General features: G+C 51.3%; 2 protein-coding genes across 3 annotated transcripts; one reads left to right on the top strand and one right to left on the bottom strand.

Moving 5' to 3' along the window:
- Positions 1-926: 926 nt before the first annotated feature.
- WBP2NL (WBP2 N-terminal like) lies at positions 927-10,394 on the top strand. Of its 2 annotated transcripts, none has more exons than XM_064420051.1 (8): positions 927-1,086; positions 3,987-4,095; positions 4,642-4,777; positions 6,071-6,163; positions 6,947-7,135; positions 7,493-7,621; positions 7,953-8,029; positions 8,891-10,394. In XM_064420051.1, the coding sequence occupies exons 1-8, from the start codon at positions 1,028-1,030 to the stop codon at positions 8,936-8,938; spliced, it is 840 nt and encodes a 279-aa protein (XP_064276121.1). In that variant the 5' UTR covers positions 927-1,027; the 3' UTR covers positions 8,939-10,394. The 2 variants fall into 2 exon arrangements, with proteins under 2 accessions (XP_064276121.1, XP_064276122.1); XM_064420052.1 differs by lacking the exon at positions 927-1,086 and adding an exon at positions 1,176-1,437.
- On the bottom strand, positions 10,039-16,758 carry NAGA (alpha-N-acetylgalactosaminidase). The gene is made up of 8 exons (XM_064420031.1): positions 16,521-16,758; positions 15,383-15,557; positions 15,063-15,240; positions 14,692-14,786; positions 13,874-14,035; positions 13,204-13,401; positions 12,853-12,996; positions 10,039-12,621 (listed from the first exon to the last, which is right to left on the bottom strand). The coding sequence occupies exons 1-8, from the start codon at positions 16,676-16,678 to the stop codon at positions 12,457-12,459; spliced, it is 1,275 nt and encodes a 424-aa protein (XP_064276101.1). The 5' UTR covers positions 16,679-16,758; the 3' UTR covers positions 10,039-12,456.
- Between the last annotated feature and the right edge of the window lie 16 nt (positions 16,759-16,774).

Genomic DNA, 16,774 nt, shown 5'->3' with positions numbered 1-16,774 from the left:
GCAGAAACCATCCTGCCACGCTGCCCTGCTCAGCCCAAGGACATGGAAGACGTGAGCCTCATCAAAGCACTGCCAGGGCTCTGCTGCTCTCAGCACCGTCACCCTGGGCTACAGAACAGGGATGTTTGTGACTGCTGGGCCCCAGCACGCATTAGGGCAGACACACAATGCTGCCCTGCCTAAAGAAAGCAAAGCAGACCCGTGCAACTGAAGAGAGAGACTTTCCTTTGCCTGCAATGTGGATTTCAAGGACGAGGTTGTGTGTTTCGCCCTATAGGTTTAGGAACTTTTATTTCTTTGTAATAACGTGGTTTTTACACCCTGCTCTGTAATTTCTTGTCGGATCACAGACTACATCGAAAGGATCCGTAACAGCTTGTGACAAAAACTCGCTCAGGTACCCCTCACTGCCATCTGCTCGTGCCAATATCCTGCCAACACGCCGTGCACCTACCGGGAAGTCCACAAACGGCAAACACAAAAAAGAAACAAAACCCCCCGCGGCATGACAACGGGAAGAAGCCTCTGTGAATGGATGAGCCGGGAAAAGTCTGACTCGAGCGCCACCAGCTGAGCTCCAGGACGGGCACAGCACGTCGGCTGTTCCCTGAGTTATCCCGAGGGATGGTGCACAGGGGCAGAGTCCAGACCTCACACCAGCGATGCCCGCTCCGCGCGTCCGGGGGCTCCCACGCTGTTCAGCACAAAAGCCGTTCGCCAGAAAAACTTTACTGAGCGCGGCAAATCCCGGACAACTTCCACCGAGGCAACCGCGGCGGCGAACGGGCGCGGTTGCACGGAGCAGAGAGAGCCAGAGGGGCGAGCAGGGCCCCGGTGCCCGCGGTGCGTTGCGCGGCCCGTCCCGCCGCAGCGGCGGCCATTAAAGCACCGCGCGCCGCCTCGCTTCCGCCTCGCTCCCTCTCACTTCCGCCTCGCGCGGGGGGCGGGGCCGGCGGGAACGCGTGCCGGGGGCGGGGCCGCGCTGGACGTGACGTCACTGCCGTTACCGGTCAGGGGCGGGGCCAAGATGGCGCTGAACAGGAACCACTCGCAGGAGGGCGGTGTCGTCATCCCCAATGCCGAGAGGTACCGCGGGCCGGGCGGGTCCCCCGAGCCCCCCGTCCCTTCGTCAGGGCCGGGCGGCGGGGCCCGGTGCGGGAGGGCGCGCTGGGCCGAGCCCGGCCGTTCCTGCCCGGCCGTTTAGGCCCGGCTCGGCCCGGGCTCTGCGGCACCGAGGGCTCCTGGCAGGGCGGGGCGGGCCGGGGGCAGCGGGAGCAGGCCTGGCTCAGTCCCTGGGGCTGCGCCTCTTCCCCGCGGAGCTCGGGGGTCCTTGAAGTCTGGGTGCAGACTGCGGCTACCAGCGCTCTTAGAAGTCAAGGAATCGGGTTTGTTTAAGGTCTGCACTCAGTGACGCCAGAGAGGCAGAAACTGTTTGAGGTAGGAGTCTTGATCGCTTGAATTCCAAGTTGCTCTGCGCGGAGGAGCGCCTCTCTCTCCGTGGAAGCACAGGCGGCTGCCCTCGCCCCGGGCGGGGACTGACAGACCTGGACAGACTGGGGCTTCAGTGCGGTCCTGCCGGCTGCTCCTGGCAGGAGAAATCCCAGAAACCCGGGGCCCAGTAAAGGATCGAAGTACACGGATCAGAGGAGTTGGTTTGGGTCTGGTGATTAATAGGAAAATTACACTCGAAGAATGTGCTCCATCTTGCGTTGAGTTTGGAGCTGACTCCTGATGCTTCAGTCAGGAAGGCCCTCTGAGGTGTTGGGGTTGTGTCAGTTTAAAGGAGATTGCTCCTTGAGTCCTGGGCTGCACCCAAAGCAGCGTGGGCAGAAGGTCAGGGGAGGTGGTTCTGTCTGTATTCCACTCTGGAGTGACCTCACCTGCAGTGCTGCATCCACTCTGGGGTCCCCAGTGTAAGAAGGATATGGAGCTGTTGGAGCAAGTCCAGACGAAGTTGGTAAGAGGAATGAAGCACTCCTCTGTGAAGACAGGCTGAAAACATTGGGGCTGTTCAGCCTGGAGAAGAGAAGGTTGTGTGGAGACCTCATTGCAACCTCCCAGTGTGTGAACAGGACCTGCAGGGAAGGCACAGAGGGAGCTGCAGTGCTAGGATGAGGAGTAATGGGCACAAGCTGAAGGAAGGGAAATTTAGGCCTGACATTCGGGAGAAATTCTTTACTCTGAGGGTGGTGAGGCCCTGGAATGGGTTGCCCAGAGAGCTGTGGGTGCCCCAGCCTGGGCAGTGTTCAGAGCTGGCTTGGATAATGCCCTGAGCAAACTGATCTAGTGGAGCATGGCCATGGCCATGGCAGGGAGACTGGGACCAGGTATTCTTCAAGATCCCTTCCAAGCCTTAACACTGGCTTGAGATCATGAAACCACACATTCCTTGGGGTGCTGCTCAGTCACAGGTGAGGCAGTGTGGCTCCCCAGGGACACAGCCCCCGTGACAGCCCTGGACAGGCACGCAGCTGCAGACCGGTTCAGCAGCCTCCTCACTCTCTGTGGGGCTGGCTGCAGGCTGCCTGCTCGTGCCAGTGGCTGCAAAGCAGTAAACATTGCAATGACTGCATGGAAACTCTTCCCAGTGAGGCAGCTGTGTGAAATGCTGCTCCAAGACATGATTGAGGGAGTGTTCTGGTAAGATTAAAGCTGTCAGAAAGTTGGTTGTATTTAGCCTAGAATATATGTTTCCCACTTGCATTTTGGAAGTGGAAAGAGCTCTGCTGTCTCATAAATCTGTCCCTTCCAGCCAGTCTGAGAATCTCCATCTAGCTCAGCCATGAAGCAGTGTCCCAGTAGAATTTCTTGGTCAGGTTCTTTTTTCTCATCAAAGCTAGACTTTTCAACATCTTCATTCTTGGGTAGCTGCATTTTTCATATACATCTACAGTGTTCTTCTCTTCCCCAAAGAGCAAACAACCTGAAACTACAGGGCATTTGGTTGTTTTTCCATATGGTGGCCCTGAAGATTCCTCCTTTCCCCAAATAATTCCACAGTTTCCTGACTTTGGCTTCTACAGTATGCTGAGCAGAATTTATAAGGATTATTTTAGATCCAGCCCATTCAGGGATTGTGGTTAGATTGTGTTGGTTTAGGGTTTTGTCACTTTGTTTTTCATGCTCTTGAACCATAAAACACCTTGGAGTCTTCTGCCACTGTAACATGCTGAAGGTTTATCACCCTCAAGGTTCTTTTGTTTATTCTGCAGATTTTCTTACTCTGTGGTATGTTTAGATCTGCACCATAGACTCAGTGACATGCTTTCCCAAGATGACTCATTTTTTTCTGAAAATATATTTAATTTTTCATGCAGCTCCATACCCCTGACCCTGCAGCGTTCACAGCTCTCGTTTGGGTTTGTGTCATTAGGAAACTCTGCTAATGTTCCCGTAGATCTCCAGCAGTAATATCTTTGTTGCTGGCACTGCTGACTCATTGCTTCATTCCTCAGCGTGGTGCTGTTTGCTCCAAAGCTTGCTTCAGTCACGGGAGGCAGGCTCAGCAGCGAGGTTTCAGTGCAGCCACTTCCTCAGCTTGCACAGTGGGTGTGGTGACACAGCAGTGCTGTTCCAGTGCAGTGGACTTGATGTGAGCATGGGCTGGGAGGGAGGATTGCTCTGAGATTGCATCTTGGCATCACGGGAATGGTTTCTGACACCTCAGCCCTTTTGTGCCCTGATCTTTGGGCTGAGGGTCTTTGTGTGTAGAGTGGAATTCCTCAGTGTGACACCTTTGGAGATGGAAACCCCCCTGTGTATTAGAGGTGCCCTTGTTGAAGGAGGAGCAGGGCTTGTCTGAGATGAGAGGATGAATTCTTCCAGTCTGCATAAATCATCCCTCTCTGTTCAAAGTCAAAACAGCGGGGCCCACAGCAGGACTTTGGGATAATATTCAGAGTTCTGCTGTGCTGTTCCCTGCCCTGTGTGATAAGGGTATGTGTTACCAAGTTTCTCTCTCCAATTTGTCTGATTTCTTCCTGCAGTGTCCTCAAACAGTGCAAAGATGTGGAGCTCTCCTTCAGTGACGTGACAGGCAAGCCTGAAGTCTTCAAAGGCACTAAAAAAGGAATGCTGTATCTCACCCCTTACAGGGTAAGTCTGGTGCCAGCAGGGTTGGTTCTTTCTCAAGGGATCTTGTAAACTTTAAACCAGAAACGTAGTTGATGATAGAATAAGGGATTTTTGTTGTGGAAGGGACCACTGACAGCACTGCGTAGGAGAAGGAAAGGTGGAAATGGGATAGTTCATACCTATGCCACAAATGGGATAGTTCATACCTATCCCAGTCACCTACAAAGGCACACACAGTCCTGGAAATCACTGTCTAGAGTGATTATGTTTCACATAATGTTTTCCTTTGCAAAATCTCATAGATTATCCTTAAAGAGCAGAATAGTAAAACTCCATAAACGTGCAGGTGTGTTCTAAGTGGTTTATTATTTTGGAATGTACCTGCCTCAGGTGAGTGAGCCATGTGCCGTCAAATCTGTTGGGGCTCCCCAGTGCTAAAGCTGTGAAATAATTCAATGCATACTCATACTGGAGGTTGTTACCCTCTTTTTGGATACGGTGAGGGCTCCATCATCACTCTCTCTGTTGAATTCAAGTCATTCAGAAGCATTCCCTGCTGTCTTGCAGATGATCTTTGTGTCCAAGGGCAAGGATCCGATGCTGTCCTTCATGATGCCGTTCTATCTGGTGAAGGGGTGCTCCATTGAGCAGCCTGTTTTCTCTGCCAATTACATCAAAGGACAGATCCAGGCTGAGGCCGGAGGTACGTGCCTGTGCTTTGCAGATGGAGCTCTTCCCAAGCATCACAAGGCTGTTTCTGCTGAACACCACACCAGCTTTTGTGCACAGGAATGCCAGAGTAGCTGTGGTGGCATAGCTGGTGTGTCCACACCGGGCTAACTCCCCTCTCCTGCGCTTTAGGGCACTGCTGCCATGTCAATTCCTGCCCTCAGGCCAGGGACTGACTTGCCCAGGACGACTTTTGTATAATTATTTAACTTTGTGTATTGTGTTTACTCACTTTCCCAATGTGCTTGTTTTTCTCTTTTCTTTGACCTGAAAGGGTGGGTAAATGACCAAGGCACCAGTCCATGCTATTGATACACAGAATTAGAATTAGCCACCACTTTTGGTTTTTGGGAAGTCAAGAGCCCCTTGGGTATGGTTTGCATGGATCTGGGAGTCTGCTGTCCATCATTGATTTAGCTCTGATCCCAGTTTGATCATGAAGCCACAGTAACACTTAACAGAGGTGTTTATGACCAAACATGGGGAATTGCAAAAGATAAACAGGGATTGGAAACATGGCTTTTGGTTCAAATTTCTTCCCTCTTCAGCCTTTTCATGTGCATTTTCATGGCATCTGAAGTGTTTATTCTTTTTGTTTTCTGTTTATAACAATATTTTAAAGTGACTGAGTTGTCTGGGAACTGTGGATCAGCTCACTTTCTTGGGCTGAGGTCATACTAAGACAGTGATTTTGTGGAGGTGAATCACCAAATGATTGACTTTATCCATGATGGACTCTTCTGTTGTATTTCTATACTTTATTTCTATTTTGTCCCCAAGAGACTATCTCTCTTGATACCAATTTAATTGTTAGACAAGGAAGATAAATCTTACATTTAAATGACACATATTTTTTGTTAAAAACACACATTTGATTTAAATCCTAGCTTGAGGTGCAGGTCCTGATCTGTAGTTCACTGAGGATATCAATAAAACTTCATCTGAGGGCTTTAAGTTAATATCCCCAGTGAAATAAATGTTCCATCTTCACACTGCTCTTTATTAGGTTCCATTAAACCTTTCAGGAAAGAACAAAGCAGTCTTGCATCTAGAGTGGGCTGCTTCTACATGACTATGCCTTTCAAAGGGTAAAACAATAAATTCCTGATCCTCTTGAGATAGTACTTTGGGGGATGTCTGATAGCAGTGCCATGACACTTTCTTCCTGGTAATAGGATGCAAAATAGTTTTGAAATAAAGAAAAAAATAATAATTAAAGTATAAACAATTTTGTTGTCTTGGATTAAATTCTAATTCTCTCTCCTAGGTGGCTGGGAAGGGCAGGGGACATTTAAACTGACTTTCAACAGTGGAGGAGCCATTGAGTTTGGACAGCTGATGTTGAAAGCTGCTTCTAGTGGTAAGGGATTTTCAGATCCTGTGGTTCCCCCATGGCTGGCTGAGCTAGTAAGCAAATTGTGCTCGTTCTGAACTTCATGGGAAGGGGGGTACCCCTGGCCCTCTTCCACAGCAAAGTATTTTTTCTTTTTCCAGGGGAGCTTTTGGTTTCCCTTTCAATCCTTTTTCTTTATTTCATCTTAGTGCTTTGTGCAGTCAGAGTGTTCTGGGGTTTGGGCTTCTGAGGTGTACCACCTTTTTCTACAGAACCTTATTTCTACTGGAAAAAAGTTGAAATATGTGATGGTGAAAAATTGCTTCACTTAGCTACTCCCAGTTCTCAACTAGTGCAGTAAGATGGGGAAAGCTAAAGTGCATATTTGGAGAGGGGAAAAATAAGTTTTAAAAAACAAATTCTTTTAAAATTTTCAAATGGAGGAACAAGAACTCTTTTCCTGATGAAGTTTTCTTTTTTAAAAAATGTGTGTTTTAAAATGTACTTGTTTTCAGAACAAAAGTATGTTAAAAAAAAAAAGGAAAACATGCTGTACTGCTACTTGCTTTAGAGAGGTCTTTCCTTCAGGCAATGGGAGCTCTGTGGTGGGACTGGGACCTGTGGGGTTGTATTGTTGCAGCTGGTTTCCTTCAGCACTCTGTGCCTAATGCTTTTCAGGCACAGCACTATGCCAGGACTATATAGCGAATCTATTGAGGGGAAACAGCGCTGCATTAACAGCACTATTTTCATTTTATTCTCTACCTTTAGTTTTAAGAACTAAAACTAACCTACGCGTGTGTTCCTTAGCCTCCAGTGGCGTTCCTCTGCAGCAGCCTGGCTATGGCTACACCCCCGTTCCCGGAGGATACGCGCCTGCCCCCGGGGGCTACGCTGGCCCTCCGCCCCCCGGCGGAGCCTATCCCTACGCACCGCCCCCCGTGGGTGCCTACGGACCTGCTCCTCAGCCCATGGGCTACCCCTACGCCCAGGCTCCAGGTTGGAAGCTGTGCATGATGTCTCGTGTTAGCTGTGAGGAGGTGACAGTGCGGGTTGCTGTAGTTTTGTCTCCATCAAGGACCCTTGTCCTTGCAGGAATCTGTCACGTGCTGTTGATCAGACCCGTGTGTCGCTGTAGTTGTAGCTACGTGACGATGTGGTTTGCAAATTGTGGTGCTGCTTGGTAGAGAATTATTGCCTGCTGACATGACAGGCATTAGTAAATTATCAAATCCCTGGGAAGCCTGGAGAGCCCTTACCACTGCTCTCATCCCCAGCTAATGTGCTGTCAGGCCTGTGAGCTCTCTGTCCCATGGTCTGTGGTCCAAAGCATCAGCCTGGTGTTGTCTTTTTCAGGTATTTACCCACCACTTCCAAACATGAACCCCATGTACATGCCACCCCCACCACCCTACTCTGGGGCACCCCCTGCAGGATCCTCAGCCCCCACAGCTCCCCCAGCCTGGGTGAGCCCAGGAATGCCAGGTAAATGGGATTGGGCTGTCAGGGTCTGGCTGCAAATGGTGCCTGGGGGCTTGGGCTGAGGGTGGCATGGGCACAGCATGGGGTGGAGAAGCTGTTGTTGCAAGAGCTCCAAGTCTTCTGTAGGAGCTACTCTGCCTTGCACTGCACAGCTTGTGGTCAGCCCTAGCCAGCTTTGCTGAGCTGCTCTGAGTTCTGACCCAGCTTGTTGCAGCTCCTCTTGGCTCCTCGGGCCTTTGTTGCCTCCTTGGAAGAGGTGAAGCTGGGGAGAAGGCTCTGGGACCATGGCCATTGTCTCAGATATTTAAGGTGGCTACTTCTCCTTCCTTTCCAGGAGGCAGCAAGGCCATGGAAGCAGCTTCCAGTGCATATTACAACCCTGCCAACCCCCACAATGTGTACATGCCCATGGTGAGTACCATGCCTGGTCTTCAAGTGCCTACTCCCTCCTCTGTCACTAGCAGAGATGGTGCTTTGCTTTCTTAGAAAGTCTAATGCACCTTCATGTTGAACATGAGCAGAAATTTGTATGGGAGGGAGGCTTCCATGAGGAAGACTGGTGACTTTTTCAGTCAGGAAAGGAGGAAGGCCTTGAGATTGATCCATTGACAGCCATTTACTTCCTGTCTTACTCCTAAAGGCATAGCAGCCTTGCAGGGCACGTAGAAAACACAGAGCTCTCTGCATCCATTGGGCCTGAAAATGAGGAGAGTTAAAGAATAGGTCACTTGAGGAAGATGGCATGTGGGTTTCTGTTTTGCTTTCTTTCTGTGTTGGGTTTCTTACTGTTCAGTCAGTGGCAGCCAGTAGGTTGTCTGTAGCCTCCATCTGGTACATGGCAGTCTGGCTGTGCCCCTCACTGCCTTGCTTGGCTCTGGCAGGCTGGAGAGTGATGGAGCAGCAAAGCTGGCCCTCAGCCCAGGGTTTGCTGTCTGCTGGGTCAGAGCTATGAGCTTCAACAGGGACAAAGCCCTGGAAGGGAAGGGAGAATGGCATTTAAAACAGATTAAATGGTCCATTTGCAGTAGACCATTTGTTACCTGGTTTTGAGGGGACTTTTCCTAAAAATGTTATGGAGACAGCATTTGTCATGGAACATAGCTGATACTAGAGAGGAATGGTGTGATGAAATGACAGCTTAAACCATAGAACTTGGTTCTGTCTGTAGCTCACTGCAGGGCACTCATTTCTGGTGAGCCAAGCCTGGGAATGCCTGGAAAGAGCTGGCCCTAAAACAGGCATGGTTGTTGACTCTACTGTATCTCTTTCCAGGATCAGCCACCTCCTTATGCACCTCCTGAGGATAAGAAGAACAACTAGCAGAAGGAAATTGCAGCCAGCCTCCCACCTTCTCTCTCCCTGAAGACAACTTGGCTGTTAGTACCCCTCAAGTTAGCATATCTCTAGATCTCTGTTTCTCTACAATAGATACAGTGCTGGGCAGCTGAGCACCTGCCCTCATTAAACACTGAGTCAGTGGCAATACAAGGCAGGACAACAGCACTTTCCTACTTACTTGCTTTATCTCATGGGGTCGAAGGACTAACCTTGTGCCCTGCCGTTGGCTTGGAGAGAGAGATGGACTTACTAAATTGTATCACATGACTAATCTAGGACTAAAATGTGAAGGCTCTGGGATCTTGTTGGAGTGAAACAACTTGGAATGCTAAACTTTTGACTTCTGAAGCACCATCCAGGAGGAAAGGTGTGGAGAGCTATGAGGTTCCCTGCACAGATCCTCTGGTGCCCTAGAAAGGTGTTAAATGTCCTTAAATTCTAGGGCAGTTCAGTTTGAGATGGGACTTTGGAAATCCTATATTGTTTTGGAAGTGTGTGGCATTCTGAACTAACAGTTGAGGGGTCATGACCTTGGGAAGTGCATTCGAAGAGATGCTGAAGCATTTGGCTACGAAAGAGGGAAGGGGATGGGTCCCTGTCTTTGTAGCCGTTGAACAGAGAAGCAAACAAAGGTGTGCCTCAGGGCAGTGAGCTCACAGACTGGCAGGCCTGGGGATCAGTCTGTCCCACATCTGTGCAGTGATCCTGTGTCAAGCAGCCATGCCTCGAGCATAATGGAGTCTGCACAGGAGACTGCCTGTCTTGGAGCAAAATATGTGACATTAGGCAGATGACCTGGCAGTAGCCTTGTCAGGAGACAAGTCCTGCAGCCCTGGCTCCCTCTGCTGAGCAAATCTGTGCTGTGTGCTACCTCCACAGGGGAAAACTGGCCTTCATCTTTTCCTTCAGCTGCTGGAGCCAGGCTGTGCGTGGGCAGGTGGGCACTGTAATGCCAGAGCTGGTTGCTTACAGGTGCAGTGCCCTTGGCTGGGAACTGCTGTCTGGGTGGGAGTTACTAGTGCTTGGCTCTCTTGCAGGGACTCTGGCTGCTCAGCCACAAGCTTTCCTTTTTCCTTAGGACATAGTGCTATTAAACCTGCTCTGAAGAGCCTCTAGTCTGGTGGAGACCCTTGTGGTTCTTTACATATAGGGTGACTGTACTTCTTCCCTACAGCCTCCCTGCCTTCACAAGGAGGGGGAAGGAGTGTTTTCCCTCTTACTTCCCTGTATGCCAGGGCTCTCCTGCAAGTCAGGTTTGCACAACTTAAAAGTATGAATTCCTAAAGCAGTTCCACATGGGGGGAAGTAAATTTCCTCATCTATAAACACTTTTTCTGACTTAGAGATATTCTAACAACTCTGTATTTTAAAAAAAAATCAACCTTGAATGTTTGTTACTTTTTGAATTGCACTTTAATACAGGAGTGTTGATACTTTATCTGCCAGTTCAGTGTTGTGTGTGTTGTGTTGACCTTAATTCTTGCATACTGCACAGAAGGCTGGAATGAACTACAGCCACTGCTGCTGTTCCCTTGGGTCACCTGTGGGTCAGGACATCCCTCTCCCTGGTATGTGGCTAAGCTGGACCTGGAATCAAGTGACTGGGGGGAGTGAAGAAGGTGGGGCTTATCCCCTTGCTGCCTGGGAAGGGTGGAAGGCTGGCTGGTGCCTGTGGTTATGCCCAGGTATCCAGAAGTGGCACATGTTCATTTTCCATCACTCCTTGTAACAAGGGCTGTGTCACACTGCTACTCATCACAGCTGCATTTGTAGCACCTCTTCTGTGTACATTACACCAAAGGGGAGCCTTTGAAGTCTTTAAAAGAAACTCCTCATCAGCAATGGAAAAATAAATATATAATAAGGAAAATGGCACTTGGTTATAGACTGTAAAATGTTTCCCCTTGTGCCAGGAAATACTGCTGCCCTGCTGAACATGTAACTACTGGAAAGCCATTTCCTACTCTGCAGCAGTCTAGTTTCTGACAGGAAACCAGTTCTATTTCCTAGCATAGTTGTTCCTGTTTTGAGGTAATGACCCTGTAATCCTGCATTAACCAAGCAGGTATAGCTAGCAACACATGAAACAGAGTCTATGATCTACTTCCCTTTATTTCAATCAATTTGCCTCAATCACTCCCCAAGAACAAAGCCAACACCTTATTTAGCTGGCAAGTCCTCCCTTATTAGAACTGCAAGCATTGTGGTCAGAATCTTGACCCTGCACCTCAGAGAAAGTTTCTGGAAGGGTCCAGAATCAACCATTTGGTCCTTCAGGAACCAGACTGGACAACAGATAACCAGGAAACCTCCCACAGCTGAACAGAAATAGAGAAATTTTTTTCCTAATCTAAAATGTGGTATTTCCCCATTCTGAGGCTTAATCTTGTGTCACCTAGAACTCTTCCATGGGTAGTCTGCTCTATGAAGGTGAAGCAGTTGAGGGCTTTAGAGTGTCCTGACACTCACTTCCAGTTTATTAGTGCAGGCTCCTCCTCAGGATAGAGTTGTGGATGCAAGGGCCCTTGGGAGAAGAAGCCTTTTCCTGAGACATCCTGAGTTTTCAGCCTGCTGAAGTAGGATCTGATCCTCCTTTTAGCAGAAATTTCCTTCTAGAGAAAGAAAGATGCAACTTTCAGCTCGGAGGCATCTGTGACCAACTCCCAACCCAAAAGACCACCTCAACTGAGCATCAGAATCTTCCTGCCAGCACTCCTACACAACGTGCCATAGCTCTACAGTTTTTGGTGTGTACCACAGCGCAGCTCCTGGGGTTGTGCATGGCTCATGGAGATTTTTGCTTCCTGTAAACTTCTACCAGAGGGGCTTTAATACAATGCGAGCACGCACACCAGGGTGCAGTAGTGCTGGCCTCTAGAATCGTGGCAGCAGGATCAGGCCTGCAGGAAAAGCCTCACTGCACAGGGCCACTATGCCTCCAAGAGCTCTTGGTCCTGGTGGGGATATGTGTGGGAGGCAGCCCAGCTGACAGCTCCTCATCCTAAACCAAGCTGATTATAGCAAAAGAAAGAAGGTGACCAAGTCTGATCCTTGAGGTTAATGCCATCACACACCTGGGGAAAAAGGGAAAGTCACAACCCTCAGAGATACTAAAGCACCCAAAGCCTTTCTAGACGTGTAGTTCAAACAGACCCTGCAGCAGCCAGCAGAACCCAGCTCAAAGCAATGAAGTTCTCAGGTGTCAGAGCTGACAAACTTCAGTGGTGGTGGACTCTGCTTATATGGCATCTTCCATAAGAGAATCTCAAAAGGCTTTGCAAGCACCGAGGCACTACGCTCTGCACACCTTAGGCAGTGGGTAACAAGAATTCCTGATTTGTGCAGATGGAGCAGACACCATCAAGCTGGTACCAGGGGATGGTCAGTGCCCAGCACTGCTGGGCTCTGCAGCAAAAGGCACTTGTGCTGTGAAGAGCCACGTGCCCCAGGGTCTCATGGCTCACCCTGGCACTGGTCCACACCCCATCCACTGGGCCCTGTCACAGAAGGGCTGGGCCTTGCTGTCTGACAGCCTGCCAGGGTTGTGGCGGGAGTGCCGTGGGACGCAGATACCACATCACCACCCCCGAGGGGTTAATAATGACTGAGAAGTTGTCTGCTGTTCTCAGGGCCCCAACGATCTTCCCGGCGTACACGTCTTGTACCTGAAAGAGAGAGATGGAGCTACCAGCAATTCCAGACCTTGCATCTTGGGGTCCAGCTGTGGTCACGGACATGGCACAGTGGGGCAGGGCACAGCAGTGGGCACCTGCCCCTTCATCCCAGAGGCACGGAGTGAGTACCCCGCCTCACGCCCCAGAACACAGAGATCTGGGAAGAGAGGGATCCATGTGCCATGGGACTGCCCTGCTATGCAATGTGTCAGTGGGGCTCACCTCATACACAGCATCCTCAGGGAAGTGGAGCTTGGCCAGGCTGGTGGTGTAGCGGAAGGGCATATCTGTCCTGCGGCTGAAGAACACAAGGGCGCTGGCAGCCCGCGACAGTGGGCGCAGGAACACCTCGATGTGGGATTTCTCCTAGGGGCGGGGATAGGTGTGTGAGCCAGAGTTGCCAGGAGCAGTGTGACTTCTGACTTTGCCCTGTGGGGCTGCTACACCAGCAGGCCCACAACTCCCACAGCTCTCTTGCTCCTCTTTCTCTGCATCGCTTCCCTCTCCCTCCTTATTCTGATGTTCTGTGCTACTTCTGTCTGCTCTCCCAAAGGCATCTGCTTTCCCCCTAACCTTGACAATCCTGCGCCCCTGGATTCCCAGGGGGTCCTGGTTGATCTGGATCATCAGGCGGTTCTGCAGGATCTCCTTGGCACTGGGGGAGATGGTGCGGAGATCCGTGGACATGAGGAGCGGAGCTGCCATCACTGTCCACAAAGCCATTTGGGAGCGTGACTGCTCGTAGCTAAGGCCGAAGTTTCCAATGATGAGCTGGAGGGGAGATGGTGAAAAGATGGAAGTAGCAGAAAAAGGTTAGAAACATGTCTGTTTGTCACCCGTGGTGATGCTGCTTCCTGCTGGGAGGGAATGCACAAGGGAAACCTCCCACTCACTTTTGCTTCCCCTTAAGTAGACCACCACTGCCACTGGGAGATCTCATCCCTGCTAGCAACATACACTCAAATACACTTGTTAACACCCCTTGTTTCACCACTATTTGCCCTCAGGCCGTGCAGGGAAGGACAAGAACACCTGAAGAACCTGAGAGGTAAATTCAAGTGGTGAACTGTTCATTGCAATCACTGTGGTTTTTCCCACAGCTTAGCCAAAGGCAATACCATCTTTGCCTCTGAAGCAACAGGGCTCCTGCTCCTGGAGCTCTTCCTTTGCCCTGCCCCTAGGAGGGGATCCCTGCAGATCCTCATCCCCAGACAGGACCAAAGCACCCATCACCCAGCCGCACCATGTCCGGGTCGTTCCAGTGACCGGGGCCAGCTGCCGGCTGCAGCACATCCTGGTTTGTGAAGAACCAGTCCACGATGGAAAGTACACTGTCCCAGGAGTCCTGGATGTCGTCATAGTTACGCCACAGGTTGCAGATCTCTGCCAGGATGGTGTAGTTCACCTGACAAGGGGAACAGTGTCAGGCAGGAGAGGAAAAAGAACTGCTCTGCAAGGTGGGGGAGGCAGGGCAGCACTGCTGAATTGTTGAGAGCTGCACTGTCCAGCAAGTGTGTAACAGAGGAATCTGGAGAAGGGCAAGGAAGCAAGACAGAGACATATCCCACTATGTCTGGGCACACCCCAGTATTATAGAATGTCTGGCAAAAACAACCACTGAGGCCATGGGGAAATCTGATAACCTATCAGCTACAAGAATGAGAGCAGCTCAGGACTGACTTCAAAAAATGAAAGAGGAAATATGTGAGTGCAAGCAATTCTCAAGAAAGATATACTAGGAAGATTATCCTATTTCAAGTACTGAAACCAGACAAGATTGTTTCACAAGAAGACTGCCAGGACCAACCCCACACCATCTGAGTAGGGTGGAGAGGATACACTCCAGAGCCTTTTTCCTACAAACTCCCATCTCCAGCTGTATTGGGACCCCCAAGTGTCCCCGGGTACCTGGCAGGAAGGCCACATTCCCTCTGGAACCTGCAGCACCATCCAGGGGTGGAAAATTAAGGGGGTGCAACTCCCTGCTCATGGTGCTCCAGCAAGAGCTCCTCCAGGGCACAGGGGACACGGGAACTTGCCAACAGATGGGAAATCCCTTACCTTGGGGGGAAGACCCCCCTGATATGCTGGCCAGCTGCAGGAATAGACAATGGGGCGGCCTGTGGCATTCAAGGCCCTCGCCATTTCTGGATATCCTTAGGGAGAGAAGATATCAACCAGTGAAGGGGGTGCTGGCAGCAGCCCATGTCCCAGTAGCAGCCTTTGTCCCAGCCCACCCAGCAAGGGGAATACCAGGCTAGCCTGGCTTCCTTCCTTACACCAGCTCCAGGGCACACAAACTCGCCTCTTTTCCCAGCATTTGCAATAGGAGGCACAAGGGAAGAACTGGCTGGCCCAGTGCTGCTGCAGAGGGCCAGCTGCCCCAACCCAGGCAATAGGGGGAGGAATGCCAGAGGCTGGTGAACTTTTACCCTTTGCCTGCTCCTCTGCAGACGAGTAGCATCCATCCAGCTTCAGCATGTCCACACCCCACGCTGCAAAGGTCTGGGCATCCTGCTTCACATTTTCCAACATGGTGCCTGGGTAGCCCCCACAGGTGAAGATGCCCAGGTCACCATAAATGCCCAGCTTCAGGCCCCTGGCATGGACCTGTGAGGAGAACAGAGCTGCAAGGAGCAAATGAAGGGATCCAAGGTGTCTCCCAGGTACCAGAGTCCTCTTTTCCCTCCCAGCTCTCCCACCATACTGGCATGGGGACAGAGATCCCCAGTGGCCCCCAGCGGGCACTCACATAGTCAGCCAGAGCCTTAATCCCGCTGGGAAATCTCTTGGGGTCGGGAACCAGCTGTCCGGCCGCATCCCGCTGCTTGGCAGACCAGCAGTCATCCATGTTGATGTACTCATAGCCCAGCTCCTTCCAGCCATCCTCTGCCAGCCGGTCTGCCATCTCCAAGAAGAGCTGCTCGCTGTGGAGTGAGGAGGCATGGCAGGTGAGACCCTGCCACCCTTGCACAGGTGACCTGCACCCTCAGCAGGTGAGGTAGGCAGAGGGAATTGGGGTTAACTGGGGGCTCTGGAGGGCTGGTCCTCCATTAAACCCTGGAGACGGGAGCTCTTTTTCAGAGTAGTAATTGTTAGTTAATGTTGATGAAGTTGATAGGGTCTTCATTTGAAGTGTTGGTCTGTTGTTGAATATTGAATGTTAAGAGTTCTGGGACTTGCCTTTGGGTGCCACTTTTAAGTGTTACTGTCTTTCCCTGTATTTGTATCCCTTTCCATCAGGAACCACTTCCCCTGCTCCCAGAAGGACTTACACCCGGACTGAATTTAATGAGGGGCTGTTGGTACTATATGGACCCTCTCAAAAACAACAAACTAGCACATAAACTATGAATTTAACCTGGCAGCACCACAGGGAATCACCCACCATTGACCAGAGCCGGATTCTGTCCTGTCACCATATAATAGTACTCAGTCTGGATGGCACCCCTAAACTAGAAGCCAACATTGTCTCAGTTCTGCCGAGAGACAAAGCTGCACTTCTCCTCCTCCTCAGCATCACCCTACGGGAGCAGCGGCGGTGTGCGTGACCCCTCGGGTTCCCCACCCAAGAGCTGTTCTTAGTAAAGGCCTTTTTAAAGGAGCTGGTCTCCTGGCCCTGTTTGTTACAGTCCGGCCCACAGGAGGGTCTCCAGCGCTCCCATTTAAACCCTATCCGTGCTTACTGACCTCACCGAGGGGGAAGCATTTCCCCGACTGCCCGGAAAGCCTGGCTACATCTTTCGGCTCTGGGGGCTCTCCGGCCCAGCACCGGGGCGTCTGAGCCTCCCTCCTCCCATGCACCCCCTACCCCGGGGTCCCAGGGATGCAGACGGTGCCAGATCCATCCCGGCCCTGAAGTTCGACCCGCCCGAGCCCCATCCACTGACCTGATGCAATTGCGGGGATCCGCCTCGCAGTCCACGTTGCAGCGGAACCTCTCCCAGGACATCCAGCCCATGGGGGGAGTGCGCGCCAGCCCGTTCTCCAGAGCCACGGAGGGCAGCGCCAGGGCCAGGGCCAGCCCGCTCAGCACCAGCGCCTCCATCGCTGCCGCCGCGGCGCGGAGCGGCTCTGCCGGCCCGGCCCCGCTCACATGATGCCGCCTGCATCAGCTGACGGACCGCCCACGGCTCCCGCCCGC

Source organism: Passer domesticus, chromosome 5 (genome assembly GCF_036417665.1).
Source record: "Passer domesticus isolate bPasDom1 chromosome 5, bPasDom1.hap1, whole genome shotgun sequence".
NCBI lineage: Eukaryota > Metazoa > Chordata > Aves > Passeriformes > Passeridae > Passer > Passer domesticus.
Note: the sequence above shows the minus strand (reverse complement) of the source record. Positions and strands in the feature narration are given on the sequence as shown.